The 21,597-nt window shown below is 34.6% G+C and overlaps 1 protein-coding gene across 1 annotated transcript; it reads left to right on the top strand.

Annotated features, from left to right (window-relative positions):
• The first annotated feature begins 1,602 nt into the window (after positions 1 to 1,602).
• On the top strand, positions 1,603 to 18,551 carry LOC111513616 (deubiquitinase MYSM1). Its single transcript, XM_074173423.1, has 10 exons — positions 1,603 to 1,810; positions 1,866 to 2,280; positions 2,687 to 3,064; positions 3,178 to 3,558; positions 9,445 to 9,601; positions 9,664 to 9,800; positions 9,908 to 10,063; positions 14,431 to 14,834; positions 18,088 to 18,298; positions 18,383 to 18,551. The coding sequence occupies exons 1-10, from the start codon at positions 1,734 to 1,736 to the stop codon at positions 18,482 to 18,484; spliced, it is 2,418 nt and encodes an 805-aa protein (XP_074029524.1). The 5' UTR covers positions 1,603 to 1,733; the 3' UTR covers positions 18,485 to 18,551.
• The last annotated feature ends 3,046 nt before the right edge of the window (positions 18,552 to 21,597 follow it).

A 21,597-nucleotide genomic window follows, 5' to 3' on the forward strand; every position in this document is an offset into this window, starting at 1 on the left:
ATGAACTTTGCTTCATATAATCAGATGAAGAAATTTGTGATTTATTTTCAGATTTGATGAACAAGCGGTACGGTTTGTGAGGTCCGATATAAAGAATTTTCGATTAGAAATCATGAATATTTATAATCACGATTGAGGTTTGATATTATTGTGATTTCATTCAAACTTGGTATCTTGGGGTTTTTGCGTGGACCGACATTATGTTTTTTTTTTCAATAATTCATGCTGGAATTCTATAATTACAAAAAGTCATTAATGTAAATGAAAAAAAAAACTGTATTCAAAAATGAAAAATATGTTTTTCATATGTGTGCTATATATAGGTCATATTCATTCTGTGATCAACACATTTAAAATCTTTCTGCTCAATGTTCAGTTTGTATACTAAATAGTTATTCTTATCGGTCGGTCGGTCGGTAGCCAAGCGGTTCGGCGTGGGTGCTTTGTTCACTCACTCGAATTGACTGCTGTGTTGGTCGGTGGTTCAAGCCCTAGTCTGAACGATCGATCTTCAATTGCTATCGTCCAACCCGTGTTAGGAATCACACGTTGAAAGGTAAGACCTCGTTAATCCTTAGCTCGCACAAGTTTTGACTTTTGAGGGTTGTCGTTCGTAGGGGTGCGACAGCTGGTTAACGGAAAAACAGATTTCAAAAACAGATTGTACAATCGGTGTTAAATCTGTTATTGTTCACTTAACAACTAACTTACGTCACATAAAAAATATGATTTCCGTTTTTGTTTTTTTCTTTGCACGAGGCTTGCGCGTTGCATACAGACAATATTCAATAAGAAATGACGGTTGTCATTTTTTCAACCTCTTCCTGGTTGGGATATGTCAAATAATGAAATAATATAAACCTAGTTTCAAAAACGTTATTTATAAGAATAAGATCAAAACAATGATCATTAAAAACATCAAAAATATCCTCTTTCATGTTGTCGGTCTACAAAGATCTCTAGATACCAATTTTGAATGAAATCATGATTTCTAATCGAAAATTCTTCATATCGGACCTCACAAACCGTACCGCTTGTTTATCAAATCTGAAAATTAATCAGAAATTTCTTCACCTGATTTTTATGAAGCAAATTTCACTACTTCTGAAATTAACATTTATCATTGTTATGAATTAGTTCATATGAAATAATTTAATTTTAACCCAAAACCAGGCGTTTTATTATAAAGCCATAAAAATCTAGTAAGTGACCTCATTTGCATAATCATTAATAATAAACCAGATTTTCTGTAGGAAATATTCAAACAGAATACATTTTCACCTGAAATGATTTATTTTATAAATATATAATATCCCTCCGATTATTAACTTAACCAACCGCCACTGTTTTATGGTCCAACTTACTTCCCGTAAACAAACAAAGTTATGCTGCCTTCAATGTAAGGATGGAAAAGGCATCTCTATTGTCTTTTGTTACTCTGAGGTCGATACATTTGACGTTTGAAGTTTAGGGTATTTTTTCTAGCACGCTGAGGACATGTAGGATTATGAAGTGATCTAACCTAACCGGGTTTAAATCTATACGCTATATACGAACCCTGCACTGAATCACCCTGAAAAAAATTACTGTCCTTGAATAACTGTCAAAAACACAGAATTATTTTTTGTCCTGTACAAATTTTCAGTGAATGAACAATAATTTTGAAATAAGTATCAAATGATGAAAACATTCCAAATTGTTAATGATCAAAACCTGATTTTTTTAATAATATAATGAACGATGAAGATGAAATTGATATTTTAGGTGATTTCAAATTAGATACATTATTATCCAAAGGAGATTCTAACTTGTGAGATATGGAGTATTGTTGAGATTTTTGAGTTGTTCAATAATTTTTGTTATAGATATGATGGATCGTCATTAATTTCGCAAACCTCCGATTTATTAAATTGTGATTACACCATACATCCTCAATGGCTCTTGGATCGCCCTAGTGCCAACCCAGAAAATTGGTACCCAAATACTAGTAATGGTTTACCTGATAAGGAAGATGAAGCCTCAGGTCATTTTGTATCTACAGAAAATAGCATAACTGATGAAAGTGGCTGGACTGAAAAGGAAAAAAATCTTCTTAAGAGAGGAATTGAGATATTTGGGAAAAGTTATGAACGTTTGGCTCAGTTCATAGGATCGAAACACGGTTCCGAAGTGAAGTATTATCTAAAAAACTTTCACTCAGACAGTCATAACAGCCGAATATCTATTGAAGTACTGCGGGATAATGAGAACTCTGTGGATGGTATTTTTGATGATAATCAGGTAATTTGTATAGTTAATAGGAGGAAAGAACCTATTATTATCCTAATGAAAACTATTTTTTCCACAACATAACTATTGCACTGTATCCAGACATGAGTGTTGCCAACCAGGTTGAGCATCATCAGGAGAGCTTTACCATCTCCTGATGATGGTAATTTAGTTTATAAAACACTCATCGTGAGTCAGTGTTATAGTTCTAAAGAGAGACAGTTGAAATGAATATTTATTTTGTCATTTGGCTGAGTTTATTTCACTTTTGATTGCACCAGTCTTGAAATTATAATGCATATTTATTGAATTTTTCCAGTTAATAAATTTGCAGGATTATGATGGAATTGTCTGATACTTGATTTTTGAATCCTAAAGTTTCTGAAATATGTTTACTCACATTATCTGTCTTCATTAGATACCAACAAGCATTGAAGAAGTGATTGAAGCTGTTAGCACGGCAAAGCCTACCATTCAGACGTTTGCTAAAAAAACCCAAAACACTGCTAGTTTGAGCAGAATTATAACAGGCAGACAGTTTCCAAAATCGAATACTCCGTTCAAGATGTCAGATAAGGATAAACTTATACAGAGAAAGAAAAATGAATATGCAAACATAAAAGGGGCAAATGCAAAGATGAAAAATAAGATATCCATCAAAACTGGGGGAAAAAATGCAATCAAACAGAAAATGATTCAGGTTCTGAATGAGCAAAGTAATGAAAATGAAATAAAAACTGTTGAGATTACTACTGGTCAAGGACTTGCCTTACCTATTTATGAAGGCGAGGAAATTGTAAGTGGCTTCTGTACATTCAATTACATTATTTCAAATATATCAAAAACTTCAAAATTTCTGCTGATTTTTTTATAAAACCAAAATCGAAATGTCCGGAGTACTATTTTCAGGTGAAAATCAAAAGAGATGCAGAAGAATGTGATACCGACACAGAAATTGACGTTGAATTATCTGATGATGATGTTCCTTGCAGCAAACCAAAAATAGTAAAAATGGAAAGTGGACCTCAAGAAGTAGTATTCAAAAGTTTTCAAGAGCCAAAAAAAACTGAAACTAATGCAAACAGTACTAAAGATCCGAGCTTAGGATTATCACAACTGAGTAATACTTCCATGTCTTTAAATGAAGAGTTGCAAAAAGAATTAATGAGTATGGAAGAACCCAAGAGTGAAGTTTTACTTGACATTGAAACTGTTACCGATTTAGAAAAAGTTATTCATCATGATTATTTTGAAGGGAGTATCACCAAAACCCCAGAAAGATATTTGAAGGTAATGTCATCTCCTCTATTCTGAATAGAAACTGTAATGTCATTGCTGATCAAATAATATAGTTTTTAGAAATAGAAATGTGATGAATTCATTTCATTATTTATTTATTCAAATGGGAAGATCTGATACAACACATATTTATGTATAGAAGAAATAAATCTACAGTTGGTGCAATTGATCAACTCATTAAACATGCGCTGGAAATCTTGGGAAACAATGGCAGACTTTAGTTTGATTTGAGCAAATTGCAGTTTTATGGTATACGTGGCTCTGCATTGAATTGGGTTGGATTTTACTTGACTGATCGTAGTCAGATGGTCTGTGTGAATGGATTGAATCCCGAATGAAAAATGTATATCAAGAGGGGTACCTCAAGGCTCTGTTTTGGGTCCCTTCTATTTTTTGTTTTTATAAATGATCTTCCGAAATTTTGTTCAAAAGCTTCCATTACTGTCATTTTTGCGGACGATACTAACATCTTAATATCTGCAGGAACTCTGTCCGAAGTAATTGTCAAAGCTAATGAAGTAACTAATTAAATTTCTGAGTGGTGTTCTATAAATGGCCTGCTGCTAAATTCTGCTAAATCTCAAATGCTCAACTCTGTTACTAAAAATACAACAATTGATGAAAACTATTTGGTTAGATTAAATAATGAAACTTCACATCAAGTTAATTGTACTAAATTCTTAGGTGTTGATATTGATAATAAACTTACCTGGAAGTTTCATGTTGATAGTGTCAAACTGAAGCTCAGTAAACATATATATTTACTTTGCTGTTAAAACAAACAGTCTCTCTTGATGTTCTGAAGCTTTTATACCAAAATTTAATTCAGTCAGTAATTTCCTATGGTCTTGAAAAGTGGGGCTTGTCAGCTACAGCTGATGAAGTTTTTGTTATTCAGAAAAAGGTAATCAGAATTCTGGCTGGTGCATCTTCAAGTGGACACTGCAGGCCATTATTCATTCGTTATAGTTTATTAACAATGCCTAGTTTATATATCTACCAAACACTGATATATATAAAAAACAATATTTCAATTATTCCTAGAAATGAGCAAATCCATGAACATTTTACTAGAAATAACTCTCAACTACATCAACCTTATGGTGGATTGACAGTATCAAAGAATCACCCCATGTGCATTGGGGTTAAGCTATATAACCTCAATGCTTAGTGAGGTCATTAAATCTTCAAATATCAATGTCTTCAAAAGGCGACTCAAGAATTTTCTATTGCAAAAAGCATACTACTCTGTGGATAATTTCTCCTTGAATCCTAATTTGATTCTAATTTATTAATTTTTTTATGTATGTTTTATATTGACTTTTTTATGTTTGTTTGCCCTGTTGAATCAGCCAGTATTTTATGATATGTTTTTTTTGTCTAATGTGATTGTGAAGGAAAACTGATTCAATAAATGTTTGATTGATTGATATATACAAAATGTCCATAAAACATTCACAAGTACTTTACTAGGCATAACTTGAACCTCGTTCTTCCTAAACGTAGACTAAGAAATACAGAAAGAGGTCCACGCTATAAGGCCATCAAATCATACAATCATTTATCACTAACAATCAGAAAAGAAGGCAGATGGCATACATTCAAGAATCTAGTGTTCGATTTGTGTAACATTGAACCATATTCAATGCAAGCATTTTGATGGCAATTTCATGATTATTTTAGAAAACAGTAGAAGTTAGGATAGAAACTAGTATTAGTAAAATTTTCATAATTTTTACAGTTATAGACATGATATATGTGAAAGTATGTTTCACTGTATTTTAATATTTATATCTCATAGACAAATGAGTTTACGTCTTACACGTTTCTTTTTTTACATGCTCAGTTATACAAACACGTACCCCCCCACGAATCGATAAACCTATGACTCTTTTGTTATATTTTGCAGTTATATATTAATATCTTACTGACTTAAGTTTTCATATGTTTAATTCGAAAACTTCATTATATTTATCTCTTTATTTAACATAATGTGACAAATCTACAGTAGATGAATGTTCAATTTAAGTTTGAGGTTAAGGTTAAGTGGAAGAACAGTTTATGAGCTGATTTTATATTATCTTATAAACTTCGCCTTTTGCTTTCAGACAAATTCACATTATATACAGTGCATTTCTTTAATGCCCCCCCTTTAATTTTTTGAACAGGTCAACTCAAAAAATGGAAATTTGGTATAATGAAATTGATGCGTGAAATTGACAGATGAAACTTTCAAGATGGCGACTGGGCGAAATCTGGAAAAAAACAATTAAATGGAAAGGGGGAGGGTCATGTGACACATTATTTTGAAACTCCTGACGAATACTTTACAACCTTAGAATATGAAGTCAATACCTTCACCTACTACAAATGGCGGAAGACAAACACATTAATATTGATACTTCTAGAAATAATAACTGCATCACAATCAAAACAGAAAACAACACGATGATATCAAACCCAAAGGAAGTTGCTACGATGTTTAATAACCAATTTACAACCCAAACATGCAGTAAGAACTCAGGTAGTACAGGATTAGCAAAGAACAAAGTCACAATATTTTTAGAACCGACTAATCATACAGAAATATACAATATTTTGAATGACTTACAACCGAAATTTGCTAGTGGACTTGACTCCATTACACCATTAATTCTAAAAAAAGCTGGGAGATACATTTGTGATCCTCTAGTAGATGCAATAAATGAAAGTCTGGTATCTTCCCAGATAAGTTGAAAATAGCAAGACTAATACCGATCCACAAAAAAGGATTGGAAGCGGATATAAATAGCTATAGACCGATATCCATTCTACCTTCGCCCTCAAAGGTCTTTGAGAGAGTAATCTACAAGCAATTGCAAACATTCTTGAATCTAAATAAGATACTTGCTCTACAACAATACGGATTTAGACAAAGGATGTCAACTGAACTTGCAATTCATAATGTGATAACAGAAATTATGAATAATATTGAAGAAAAAAATATGGTAGGAAGCTTATACTTTGATCTATCAAAGACCTTTGACATGGTCAGTCACTCTAAAATCATATTTGTCTGGAAGATACCAAGTCGTAGACATTCAAAATGACCAACAAACTTGTTCTGATAGAAATCTAATTACTCAAAGAGTTCCACAGGGGTCTATCCTAGGACCAATATTGTTCTTGATATACGTGAATGGCCTTCCACAATCACTTGGTACAGGTCTAGTCTGTCAATTCGCAGATGATACGTCGGTAACAATGTCTGGGTCTGATTCAAGAGCTTCAGAACTTTCCAAAATAGACAGGAATCTATCTATGTCAAATTGGACCATAAATCTATTCCAGAAATGAGCGATTTCAAATTTTTGGGGGTCACAGTTGATAGTAGTATCAGATGGGATACACACGTGAATAAACTGAATTCAAGGCTCTGTTCTGTATCAGGAGTAATTCGAGCAACAAGGGACCAAGTCTCGTTGAACAGCATGAAGGTATATTGCTATGCACATGTTCAATCTATTATTTAATATGGCATTATATTTTGGGGCACTATTATGGCAAACAAAATATTCAGAACTCAAAAGTATATAATTCGCTCTATGTTTAAATCACCTTATAGGTCAACATGTAGACCATACTTCAAAGAACTAGCTATATTAACCGTTCCTTCCTTGTACTTTCTTCAATTAGTAACTTTTGCAAAAAAACACTACCACATCTTTACAAGGAACTGTGATCATTATTCTGATCTAATGGCAATAAATACTAGAGGAAGAACCGACCTCAGTATATCAAAACACACAACATCATTTTATGAGAAGGGACCCCACTACAAAGCCATTAAGGCATATCAGTCACTCCCAACTGAAATAAAAAATACTCAGTACCTGAGAAAATTCAGACTCCTAACGATAGAGTATCTGAAAGAAAAAAATTATTACAGTTTCAACTGCTGGTGATGGGTCTTGATGTAGTTGTCTCATGAACTTTCAAACTACAATAATTTTTAGTAGATGTATTTATGCGTACCTGTATTTACTTTATTTAGTCAATGAATTGTATTGTAATATTTGTCACTGTACATACATTTTAATGCATTGTTTTATAAGCCCTGACGTGCTATGATCTTAGTTGATTTTATGGCAATAAAGAATATTATTATTATTTTTATCTGCCATATGGCAATTCCAACAAGCCTATAAGATTTAAGTTATTTTTTATTTATAAAAAAGACATAAAATGTCAGTACGACAATGAACATCATTGTTCAGTTATAATATTCTCATTTACTTTTCGGTTTTACTAGTGGAAAGGTACCACGTCAATTATTTCTAAAATGGTCAATTCTCGTCCATTGAAACAAAAAATTGAAGCGATTTTCATTTACGGTGCGACGCGTAACTTTTACGAGACCGAAAGGAGTTTCAATGAACGGTTTCCGAATCGTCCTATCTGTAGAAAATATTTGAGGGAACTTGTATCCAAATTCACAACTACCAGTAGTATACATAACAAAAAGCCTCCAGGTCATCCTTTCATTCAGAAAGAACAGCAAGTGCAAATAATTGGTGGGATGGTAGTAAATCCTGAATAGTCCACTTATTCCGTCGCGAATGTTTGTGAGGTGTCTCCTTCTACTGTGTGGAGATTTGAAGAGGAATAGGTATCATCCATACAAAATTAAAATGGTACACCAATTAACTGAAGATGACCCTGATCGAAGAACAGAATTCTGTGAAATCATGACGGAAACCATTGCAAGGCATCCTACCTATCTCCACAATATTTGTTTTAGTAACGAATGTATATTTTTTTAAACGTCAATGTTCACAGACAAAATTGCTGGTATTGGAGTGACACCATCCCTCACGTTTTCCGGGAAACACATATCCAATATCCAGAAAAAAAAATACGTTTGGGCAGGAGTATTGGGAAACCATATTGTAGGACCTCTATTTATTAATCAAAATTTAACAGGAGAACTGTATTTGAATATGCTGGAAACTACTGTTGACCCTCTCATCACTGAAATCGTCGAAGCGAATCCTAATGAATTTAATATGGATATTGTATTCCAACAAGATGGAGCACCACCACATCACTGCAGATAAGTAAGAAACCATTTGGATACTACTTTTCCCGTTTGGATTGGCCGTCGAGGTCCTACAGAATGGCCAGCCTGCTCGCCAGATTTGACACCTTTGGTTTTTTTATAGGGCTATTTGAATCAAAAAGTGTACGAAACTGAACCTGCTTCAATATCAGATATACGACAGAGAATAATAAATATTTGTAGAGATATCGACATTACTGTGTTCGAAAATGTTCAGCGTGGAATATCGGATAGGCTGTTCATATGTCAAGAAGCTCAAGGCAACCATTTCGAGCATCTTCTCAACTGAGCTCAAGCTTATTACCTCATGTTATGTAGTTAAATGTCTATGTATTCCACCAAGTTCCGCCATTTTGTAGTAGTTGAAGATATTGACATTATATTCTAGGGTTGTAAAGCATTTGTCAGGAGTTTCAAATTTTTTTCCATATGGCGCCCAGTCGCCATCTTGAAAGTTTCATCTGTCAATTTCACTTCAAAATAAAGTATTCATGCATTAATTTCATTATTCCAAATTTCTATTTTTTGAGTTGACCCGTTCAAAAAATAAAGGGGGGGGGGCATTAAAGAAATGCCCTGTATGTATTTTTTTCATTCTATATATGTAAGCAATGACGTCGTTTGCCCTGTATGTATTTTTTTCATTCTATATATGTAAGCAATGACGTCGTTTATTATTATTATTATTATTAATTATATTTTTTAGCAGTTATTAGGTTTGACTCAGTTATGTATTCTATCGATTTTTTTTTTGGACAATGTTACTTTGTTCATTTCAGATTCGAAATCATATAATTAAAGGTTGGGCATCACAAAAACCAAATTACCTTTTCAAAACTATCAGTCGACAAGGCTTGAAAAATTGTGGTGATGTGAATAGCTTCGGGCGAGTACATAGTTTTTTAGAACAGATTGGAGCTATTAATTTTGGATGTAGTGAGTTTGCACATTTAATTGTGATTTGATGTCAGATTCTCGTACGGCTCTGTGTCTTTCAGGTCAGGTGATCTACTGCAGGCCTTTGATTGAAATGATACAAGAACAGGCTTCGAATAAAGAAAGAAAAAAGAAAAAGTTCATAAAACCTGCGAAAGATTTAGGAGCTAGGCCAAGACATAAGCCAAAGTTATTTAATGTAAGTTATCGTTTCGAAATTGAATATCACCATGAGGAAGATTCTTTGTATCAAATAATGTGAATTAATGAATTTTAGAACCAAAGGTAAGCAAATTAAATTTTTAGGATGGAGAAGGAGGTTATACTCTGTCACATGATGAACATGGACATGTTATCAAACATACTGTCGTAAATCAGGAACCGGCAATGAAAAATAAGCAGTATGTCAAAAAGCCAATAATACGTCTTATTTACTGCAGACCATTTACGGAAGAGAATCAGGTTAGTTTCACCATCTAAAGCAATTGGTCAATTTATCTAGTAAAAAATATTTGAGAAATCTTCACCATCCTTAAAATTTATTATGAAGTATTCTCCAATACAATCATTAGGGCAAAAAAAACCCGATACAGAAAATTCTAGTCAAACTGCGTGAAATGTTATAAATGAGTGTTCAAATAAAAATCGATCAAAAACCAACAATAAAGAAATTAAAGACGAAAACAATGTCATAAGGAATATATCGTGTCCACAAACATTTTTTTGTTGAAATGTAATGTTTCTCCTAAAATATAATAGCGTGACACACTCTGTTAAACTTTAAGGTAACTATTATATATAATTGAGTTCTTGATTTGATTACTTGTTGAGATAGTAACCTTCAAGTATTGTGGTGAGGCTGAGAAGTAAAGATACCTTTATTCTTGTGTAGGTAAAAGGCATACTGATTCAAGAACAAACAATGAAGTCACACTTAAAATTCCATGCATTATAAACAGTGCAAGTTTTCGTAACATTCTTTGTGTACTTCATCTTGGAAAACGTTTTCTCACACAAGTAAGTAGTACCAAAAACAGAAAACAACCCACGAGCAAATTTATGCAAATTATCAAATTGTTCCAGTGGAAGACTCTTATAAAATTCCAACGAAGATGAATTTTGATATTTGTTCTTAAGCATATCACTGCACCGTAAATCAATAATTTCCATTGGGACTTCCGGAGCCAGGGTTTCAATGTCAGAATCAAAATGATTTTGAAAAAGCTTAATTTCATGCACAATGGCACCAAAATCTGAAAAACGAGTATCAAAATTTATCTTCAAAGCACTCAAAGTTTCGATTACAAAATTGACGGAAGTTCAGTCTCTGTAGTGTGGCTGAATATTTCACATGTTTTAAAATGTGTGAAACATTTTTTACGTAATTGCGATTGAAATAGTATTATTTTCTGCCTGAAGGATTTAATATTGGTGTACAAATCAGGAAGAAGCTGATTTTCTCCTTGCAATCTCAAATTCAGTTCGAACATATGATTTGTCAAATCGACATAGAAGGCTAACTTCCACATCCATTCTCTATTTTCTAAATCGGAAAAAGGACCCTGCTTCTCATTTAAAAAAATTTTGATCTCTGCTCGAAGTTCAAAAAAGCGCTTAAGGACTTTACCGCAACTGAGCCAGCGTACGGCAGTATGATATGGTGAATCATTTTCTCCAATCTGTTGAATAAACTCGCGGAATTGTCGGTGATTCAGCCCAGTGGATCTGATGAAGTTAACAACTGATATGACTGGTTTTAGAACTTCAGACATATCCAAACATTTTCCGCACGACTGTTGATGAATGATACAATGTAAGACGAATGGTTTTGAACCACCATCATTTTCTACAGCCTTTGACACAAGTGCAACCACTCTTTTATTTTTACCATACATATTTTTGCCTCGCATCAGTTGTTATAGATTTCAAATTTCTCCATCGAATGTTCTTTTTATTATTGGCATTTTCAACTCCCTTAAAAATATCTGCCCCAGTTGTCGTGCCGTGAATACTATCAATATCAAGAAGTTCTTCATACACTTCATAGCTTTTATCTACTCCGCGAATAAAAATCAATACCTGAGCAGTATCTGACACATCCGTTGACTCATCCAATGCTAGAGAAAACCACTCATGATGTCCATTTTTGTCAGACAGTTGAGATGATATATTTTCTGCGATGTCTTGCACCCTCCGAGCCACGGTGTTTGCTGGCAAACTGACACTTTTAAATAAATTTACCTTTTCGGGGCATATTTCTTCGGCTACTGCAATCAAGCATTCTTTTATCATTTCTCCATTGGTGAATGGTTTGCCACGTTTTCCGATTTCAAGAGCCACACGAAAGCTGGCGCGAGTTGCAGACTCTTGTTCAGTATTCGCTTTGCTAAACAAAGATTGCTGCGATTTGAGTCTGCGTTTCAAAGCCTCTAATTTTTCCTTCCGCAAACTTCCTGTATATTTGGAGTGTCGATTCATAGTGTCGTTTAATGTTAAAGTCTTTGAGAACAGCTATGGTTTCGTTACAAATTAAACATAACGCCTTATTACTGGACTCAATCACAAAATACTGAAAGTTCCATTTTTCTTGGAACGTTCTGCATTCACTGTCGATTTTTCGCTTCTTTTCCATAATAACAAATCACACATAAAAACAATAAGTCAAATCAAAATACTTTTATTGACGGGTGTTACTTTATTTCACAATAGACAGTTTCGCTTCCTTCGCCTTTCCTACGCAGACTAACTCGCAGTTGCGCCCCTAACCTTTTTATATGCAATTATTACTGCCATCCCGAGGTGATCGGAATTCACTAGCTAGAACCAGAACTTTCTCGAACCAAGGCAGTAATTCCAAATATTTAATTACGCCTAATGCCACCTAGCGGGTAGCTGAATAAGATAGTACATAATACCACTACTCGCCACTAGATGTCGTTAAGTGTCACAATACACAATAATAATTGAAATGCAAAAAAAGCGTAAGTTTGCTTAGGTCACGCACTTTGCGACTATCCTAGTCTAGAAATATAGTTAAGGGCAGAAATTGGCCCTTGAAACAAACTGAAATATTCATTATGGCCAGAAGGCTTCAAAGTTTGGAGACCCCTGATCTAGACAGTCATATGCAAGTCAAGAAACATACCCAGAGCTAGATGCCGTTTTTCCATCAGATCAATTATGTTCTGTAAATATTGGAAGATTGCCGATTGTGTTTATTTATTTTTTTTGTAAATAGCCATGTTGATTATCACTGAAGATATTACACTCATGAAAAAACTGTATAACTTCATTACACATTGCGGTTTCAAATAATTTAGAGAAACTTGGGAGTAAGCTTATGGGTCTGTAATTTTCAATGCAATTTTTATCCCCATTTTTGTGTAATGATTGTATAACTGAAAGCTTAAGTTGCGAAGGAAAAATGCCAAAATTCAATATATTGTTAATTATGTGTGTTAAAATATCTTTAATTAATATTGTGCATTTCAAATTATTTGACATTGCAACCACGTCATTTGGATTGTAAAAAATAGTAACACGTACGGAATTTTCAAAAGTAGGTTAAAGAAAATTTTAATGAATCATTGTTTTTATAGCCTAGAAGAATTTGATAACTTCCTTTCTAGCAGTGTTAACTGAGTTCATAGTGTTTATTGTGCTTTATGATTTTTTTATTTATATCAAGACGTCTTGTATACTTGTTTCTATGTGTCATTGAGTAATATTAGGTTTACATCCTCACCAATGTAGAATGTCCATGTATATATGTATATATACTCTATTTTGTCAATGTAAATGATCTTTTGACCTGTAAACTAGTAATTTTTTTGTAGTAAGTGTGTGGGTTTTACATCTCATCAGACACGTCCAATCCATTGTATAATAGGAAAACGAATTTAATAGAATTTGATTTGAATTGATTTTAAATATTTAAGCTGTTGGATTCCATCCAGAAAAGAGATTGGAGACGCGAACATTACTTGCAACCTTGATAGTCTCGAACATCGAAGAAAAGTTGGAGATTTGTCTCTCTTCTATAGATACTTGAGGTGTTCAAGTGACTTGGCACATTTGATTCCACCAAGAGCGGTACATATCAGAAATACGCGACGTACTGTGGCTGCTCATCGTTTTGAGGTTCAACTCAGTACATCTCGAACTTCACTGTTTAAAAACTCTTTCATTTGGAGAACTACGTTTATGTGGAATAAACTTTCTGAGAACGTTTTTTCAAATGGATTTAAACTCCAGCGATTCAGATTGAATCGCTACTTTCGCACAGGCCCGCTCTTAGAGCGCCTTAAAGATCTTCTTGTAGTGCTTGTGTTTTGTTTTAAAAAAAGCCCCTCCTTCCTATTAAAAAAAAAGTTGTCAACGCCATCTCGGCGACGAGTGATGCAACCCTATCATCTCTCTCATCAAAAAGTACTGAAAATTATATTGTTTTACCTTGATATCTTGTTCCGTTCAAGAATTTTGAGAAGGGAGGCTATTTATGTCCGCACTAATTAAAAGTATGTGTGTCTGTGTGTTTTATCATGTATTTTATTGACAAAATGGTTTAGACTTTCGCGGCTGAGGTTTTCAGTGCCACTGTTTTTCGAGTTTGAAAGCCGTGGAAGAAATTCCAAAAATCCATGGTTTTCAAACTCGAAAAACAGTGACAATGTATTTTATTGATGACACATGCATATTCTTTCTTTGTCACAACTGTATATTTCAATCAATGAAGAATATTATTAACCAGGATTAAAGGAACATATCCAATAGTATCAGTCGATAATAAACAGTCTGACAAATTAGTAAATATCATGTTTTCTTTATAGCAACCATTCAGTGTGACCATAAACTTGTCAACATTATTGAAGATGGATTTCCACTCCCATACATCCCAGACCGAGGTGATGGGACTGGTGGCCGGCTTCTGGACGCCCCAGTCTGAAACCCTCACCATCTGTCACTACGAACCCTGCCGAAATATTGCTTCCTCTGCTACCCACTGCGACATGTGTCCCATCTCCCAAGCCAAAGCTGCCGATACGGTACATAGCATGGGAAACGACATTTTAGGATGGTTTCACTCTCATCCCACTTTCGCTCCGGAACCTTCAAATCAAGATTTGGAAACGCAAACGGTCTTGCAGCAGTGGATCGGTCGGGATAAACCGTGCGTTGGTGTTATAATGTCTCCGTTCAGTTCGAATGGAGCTCTGATAGCTTCGCCTGTCAGGTAAATTTTTGTTATGGTTCTTAGTATTACTATTAACTTTCGAAAATATATGGATACATCAATTAATAGTATAAACTTTATTAAAAGTAATTAATATGCATCCCAAAAATTTAAATTGATTTATATTTCCATTAGGAATAAAACCTGATGTGTGTCTATTAGCATAAAACTCATTTCGACAAGTGGAAGAATAATCGAAAATCAATGAGAAATGGGGAAACATTCAACAATTACTTCATAAAAGTTGGCCCTAATGTATCAGCTACCGTTCCCACTAAATATGATTCCCAATAAAATCATTACTTCCTTCGATGTATTTGAAACATTCCAATACTGAAGATAGAAAAAATCTTCAGCTTGTTAGAAATAAAACAGTTTCTTGGTTCGGCAATTTCTTTGTCAACATTTTTGATGAACTAAAAATCGGAAATTTCACCTTTGGTGGATAAATTGATAAATGTTTTCTATTGGCTCAGTTACATGATTAGTCAAAAATTGTTGAACCAATTTTCAGGTCAGAAAAAATATATTCCCATGAATTACATATCAATTTTATTTCTGTCTGTATTGTCTAAAATAATCTAAAAAGCAATACACTGTTTATCAGAATAGCTGGAAAAATGGAATTTGCCGTGTAACGTTCAGCAAGAACTTTGAAGATCTATATTTATTTATTTATTTATTTTCAAACAGGTAAAAACCTCATTACATGAAAATAGGTATTCTAATAAAAATGTAAATACAGACTAAATCATAAATAGAATTCTAATATGTATATGTGAATACAGTTACATTGTATCTACGAGTAGTTACTAGATAAAGCCGAATGGAAGGAAAAAACATAGTTATTCTAAACTTGAAAAGTATTTTTTCACACCACTATAAACTTGTTTGGGAGGGAGAACAAAGTTGATATCTGACATTAACAGGAAGTTGTTTGTTATTTTGATCATTGTAATGATAGGTGAACAGTTATTTGTTGAAACATATGGTACATCAAAGAATTGAATGAGTGTTGTTGTTCTTTTGGGAATTCTCTCTTTCAGTAAAGATTTGAGATTGAGATAGTTATAATTTTTTTTATATCTATATTCTATAACACATTAACACTATACTTACCTGTCTTCTATTTTCTAGACTGGGTATTTTAAATTCATTTCATAGTGCTACTGTTCTAATTGTATTATAATCTGGGTTTACTTTATATTTTTTGTAATATAAAAATCCCAGAAATCTGTTTTGAATTTTTTCTAATCTATTTTTATGAACAATATAGGAAGGATGCCATATTACAGCCCCTTATTCAAGTTTAGGTCTGACCAAACTATTATAAAGTGTAGTAATCACTTTAATATCATTGAAATGTGCACTTTGTCTCATTACAAATCCCATATTTCTTAGTGCCTGAGATGCTATGTAATCCAAATGGGGTTTGTACGAGAGTGTGGAGTTATAGTATATACCTAAATCTTTGACAGTCTCTACCCTGGATAATTCAAAACCATTCATTAAGTAATTGTATAGTGTCTTATTTAGTTTTCGGGTACAAGACAGGACAGAACATTTGGATATATTAAACTTCGTCGATAAACACTATTAATGTCCTCTTGTAGTTTGACACAATCTTGTAAGTTTTCGATCTGTCTATGAAAATTTAAGGTCATCTGTTCACCTAACAGATGGAGTTATAAAAGAGTGTGTTCTGCATGTGATTTTTTTACAGATCCAGTCTCAGCAACCACTAACTAGCGAGCTACATGTTTACTCGAATTTATAGTTTCTGAGGATGGTGGGGACGGTGGCGAGGCAGACAGTGGGAACGGTGGTGGGGAGTGTCCGTGAAAATGCTCACTCCTGAATGGTCCACAGTTTTTCTGGGTCATTCTAATTGGTCTCACTGTTACTAGGTTGCTCTGATTGGTCTACACTGTTACTAGGTAGCTCTGATTGGTTCAACATTGTTGAAAGGTATGCTACTGGTAGGATGTCGATCAGAGTTGTACTTTAGTACATTTCTGACATTTTTGAGTACTGTTGCAGAGTTAACACTGGAAGTCACAGCATTCTGGATATGACCTCTAACTTTATGCCTCCAACTGACAACTACGAACTGCCTTATAAAGTACTATTAAGAGCAGATAGTTGTTGGCTCACAAATGGATCAAAAACACCTTCCGGTTCTGGTGCAGGTGTTTTTAGTTGCAGACACAGGACAGATATATCTACCTGCCTTGGAACCTATGTGACTGTATTTCAGTCGGAAGTTTACGCTATTGAATTGTGTGCAGAGAGATTGGAAGATTCCAACCTCATACACAAGTCAATAAAAATATTCTAGGACAGTCATGCGGCGTTGGAAGCTCTTGGCTCCTACCGAGCAACGTCTAAATTGGTAGCAAGTTGCTCAGAAACGATGATTGTCTCTGGTCTGGATTCCTGGCCATACTGGCCTGGAAGGCAATGAGGCTGCTGACTCCCTTGCAAAGGAGGGTGCTGCAAGCAACTTCATCGAACCATAACATGTCATTGGCATCGCTTTGGGCTTTTCCAAACAAACATTGAACACCTGGATGGCAAGAAGATTTATGGACTTCTGACAGAATCTTCCAGTATTGGCTCACTCCAAGGCGTTTATTCACCTTTCGAAGCTTGATACCAAACAGTTGTTGGACTACAGTAGGGATGAACTACGATGTCTGACAGGCCTTCTTACAGAGACTCGGACTGTCGGAAGACAATGTGTGTTGTCTCTGTTTGGAAAATGATGAAACTGCAGAGCATATACTTTGTGCCTGCCCCGCTGGGGACCGATTCAGGTTTTTAGAGTTCGGCAGGGCCGTACTCTTACCATCTGACCTGAAAGACCACTCACCATACAAAGTAATCAGCTTCGTTGAGAAGCTAGATTTATTTGGTCGGGTGTGAATAGGTGTGAGCCACAATCAACCCTTGCGGGTTGCGGTGCACCTCACTTTTGACCTAACCTAACTGGATACTACGTTCTGTGGTGGAACGTGGCCTACTAGCCTCGATTTTGTTCTTTTCAATTGTCAATCCGGCCTTGAAAGCTTAAGTTCTCGTTGTATGTAACCTGGATAGTTGTTAAGATAAATGCACATATCCTGATATTTGTGTACTAGTTGGGTTGTTTGTGTTTCAGTTAATTGTGTTTTGCTGAATTGTTTGTGGTGAAATCCTCTAGATTTTGTATAAGATATCAATTTGTCAATTTCCACTATATTTTTTGTTTAAGATGTATGATCGTCGGTAAGAAGCAGAATTTCGAAGATCAATTTGTGCCTTACAAGTTCGAAATTGACATTGACTCAAACGACTTTGTTGTTGAGAATTGCTTGAATGACCTAAGGACGATACTAGAATTCAATTCTGAGTGTAATCAAGAAAGGAAGGTCGATTTTGCAGAACCCTACTTTCAGGATGGATCAATGTCTTTATTAGATAAGGTATTTTTTGAAATCTAAATTGTTGATGATAATTTTGAGAAAGTTACTAATTGAATGCTGTTTTCATTGTGTAATTTTTTTCAGTTTATTACTAGTGTCCGCATGCGAACTGCTAGGTGTGCTTTGAGCAAAGCAACTTGCAATATCCTGATCGAAGGAGTGAAGCAACTCTGCTTGAAAAACTAATGAAATAGACGAATTGAAACAATATATGTGGAGTGTTTCAAAAAATAAATTATTTTTGTATTTTTTATCTTTTTATCTTATTCCTTCCACGAAATAGCGATTTAAAATTTGCATAAACAGGTATAGAACACAAAAAAGTCGAGTTACTGAATCGAATGAGTACAAAACATTTTATAATTGTATGATGAATTGGCGTTAATGAAATGTAGTTGAAAAAAAGTGTCACCACACTTCAAACCTGAGAGAAAATATACAGTGTGACCCATTTTTAATGGAAACACCCCCCTAAAATTTGAAGTTGTAAATCGATTTTAATAATTTTTTTTTAAATGTCAAGTACTAAAAGGTCTACCTTGGGACAAAATTTGAAATGTTTATTAAAGTTTCAGGGCATACTACGATATTTTTTCTTAGTCGAAAATCGGGATTTTTTTATTACCGATTTTATTATTGAAAAAATCACTACGCCACTGGATTCAGAGTGCCTCTAAATAGGTGTGACCAAAATTTCATGAAAAAATATTCATTATTAACAAAGTTATGACAACTCAAAAATTCGTAAACTCGCACAGCTAACAGTCACAACATATCATTTTTTTTAACGATTTCAACAATAAAGTACCGCCAGATGAAAAAAAAACAAATAGCGTAAATATTTTTAATGAAAATAACGGAATTACATTGACACAATTCAACTAACAATGAAGCAAAAAATTTTAATAAACGTAACTAATAACTAATTATTGAAATGTTTCGATTCAGTGCAACAATTAATTCTAACTCATATTCTAGTAGCCTCTTCTAATCCACCACGTATTTCGATACATGTGTCGTAGCGCTTACGAATGTTTCTGATTACGTTCCTTAGTTCTTGAGGGCTAATATCTGCACATACCTTTCGAATTCTTGCACAAAGTTCATTTCTATCTCTTGAGCGGTTTTTGTAAACCTTTTGTGTGAGAAGTCCCCAGAGAAAAAAGTCTAAAACTGTGAGGTCTGGAGATCTGGGTGGCCACTCTATAAACGGACTACCACGGCCTATCCATCGGTTTGGAAAATGTTCGTTAAGCCATTGCCTCACAGCTGCATAATGAACTGAACACCCATCTAACTGGACAATTAAATTTGATCGTTCATTGATTGGCAGCTCGTGAATAGCATCCCAAAACTCTGTGTTTAAAAATTCTAGAAACCTCTGCGCATTAATGTTTTCCGCAAAAAAGAAAGGACCAATAATTCGTTCGTTCAATTACCCATACCAGACGTTGATTTTTTGGGAATACTTAATTTTACAGTTTATTACCCAGTTAGGATTATCCGCTGCCCAATAGCGACAATTCTGTGATGACACTACTCCATTTGTAGTGAAAGTGGCTTCGTCGGTATATAAAATATCTTTTAGGAAATTTCTATTGTTTAAATATTCCCCTTGGGCCCATAAACAATATTCCAGGCGTCTTGCTTCGTCACCTTCTTGAAGTGTGTATAAAAATTTTGGCTTGAAAGGTTTAATATTCTTCGCCTTGAGACATCTCCGAATAGTTTCTCGTGGAATATTCAAATCTAAAGTGGCATTTCTTATACTGGCATTAGGATTATTTCCGAAATAATCTAAAATGATTTGATCATTCCTGTCATTCCTGTTTCGTCTTTGTACAGGATTACTTTTTAACATCAACTAAGATTTAAATTGAAATATTAGGTCTTAGTTTTAGTTAATTTGCGTGAAAACTTGAATGTAATTCCGTTATTTTCATTAAAAATAACGCTATTTGTTTTTTTAATCTGCCGGCACTTTATTGTTAAAATCGTAAAAAAAATATTCTCGTGGCTATATCTGTTGATATAGGGTGTTTTTGGTAACTGTTAGCTGTGTGAGTTTTCGAATTTTTTAGTTGTCATAACTTTGTTAATAATGAATATTTTTTCATAAAATTTTGGTCGCACCTGTTTAGAGGCAATCTGAATCCAGTGACGTAGTGATTTTTTCAATGAAAAAATCCCTAATAAAAAATCCTGATTTTCGACTAAGAAAAAATACCGTAGTATGCCCTGAAACTTTAATAAACATTTCAAATTTTGTCCCAAGGTAGACCTTTTAGTACTTGACATTTCAAAAAAAAATTATTAAAATCGGTTTACAACTTCAAATTTTAGGGGAGCGTTTCCGTTAAAAATGGGTCACACTGTATGTTTGAAATATGTTTTTCCCGTTAACCAGCTATCGCACCCCTACGAACGACAACTCTCGGAAGTCGAAACTTATGCGAGTTAAGGACTAACTAGGTCTTATCTTTTAACGTGTGATTCCTAACACGAGTTGGACGATAGCAAGTGAAAATCGAGCGTTCAGCCTGCGGTTTGAACCACCGACTCACATCGGTCGATTGACTGAACAAAGCACCCACGTCGAACCGCCCGGCTACCGATGAAGGAATAAAATATCAAAATCACTAGAACCGAAATATTTGGAAGAACTAGTTTTATAATGATATTTGAATTTCAAAAAATCTACATTTATTTTTGTTGATGGAAAGCCTTGTAAGACAACAAATGCCAATTTAGTGTTAAGACACAACAAAATTGAAACGTCCACTAGTGTTCATCCTCCATCCTGTCCTTTCCAGGAAGGTAAAAAGGTCACTAGGAAACATCTCCTTTATATTGGCAGGTGTAGGCCAAGACTCGCCGAACACACACTCTCTTTGCCAACCTCGAGGTGTCTCACGGTGGCCTCCACGAAGGTTTTAGAAAGTGCAGCGATATCACTGTCGTTGCGCGGCTTCTTCAACCTTCTTGAGGTTCCCTCCGTGGTGGTGCACAAGTGAGGGAGCTTTCCTGCAGGGGCAGCCGGTTCCTTGCCTTTATTCAAGGCATAGCTCTTGGCGCCCGCCGCAGGTAGTGCCCTTGCTGTTGGAGGTGATCTGCAATGTCCAGCCTCATTCCAAGCGGTAGATTGGAGTGGACATTTCTGTTCATCCCCAGCCACCGCCTTAGATTGAGGTGAGCACTTCTGTCCAGCCTCGAGATTGGTTTTTGTTGTTCCTTTTTTGTGTTATTTCATTCATGTGTGTTCCCATGAGTAGCAAGGGAAGAGTTGGTCACCTCTGGAA

Source organism: Leptinotarsa decemlineata, unplaced genomic scaffold (genome assembly GCF_025532065.1).
Source record: "Leptinotarsa decemlineata unplaced genomic scaffold, Ldec_3_MD MMD2_P_RNA_scaffold_12, whole genome shotgun sequence".
Taxonomy (NCBI): Eukaryota; Metazoa; Arthropoda; class Insecta; order Coleoptera; family Chrysomelidae; genus Leptinotarsa; species Leptinotarsa decemlineata.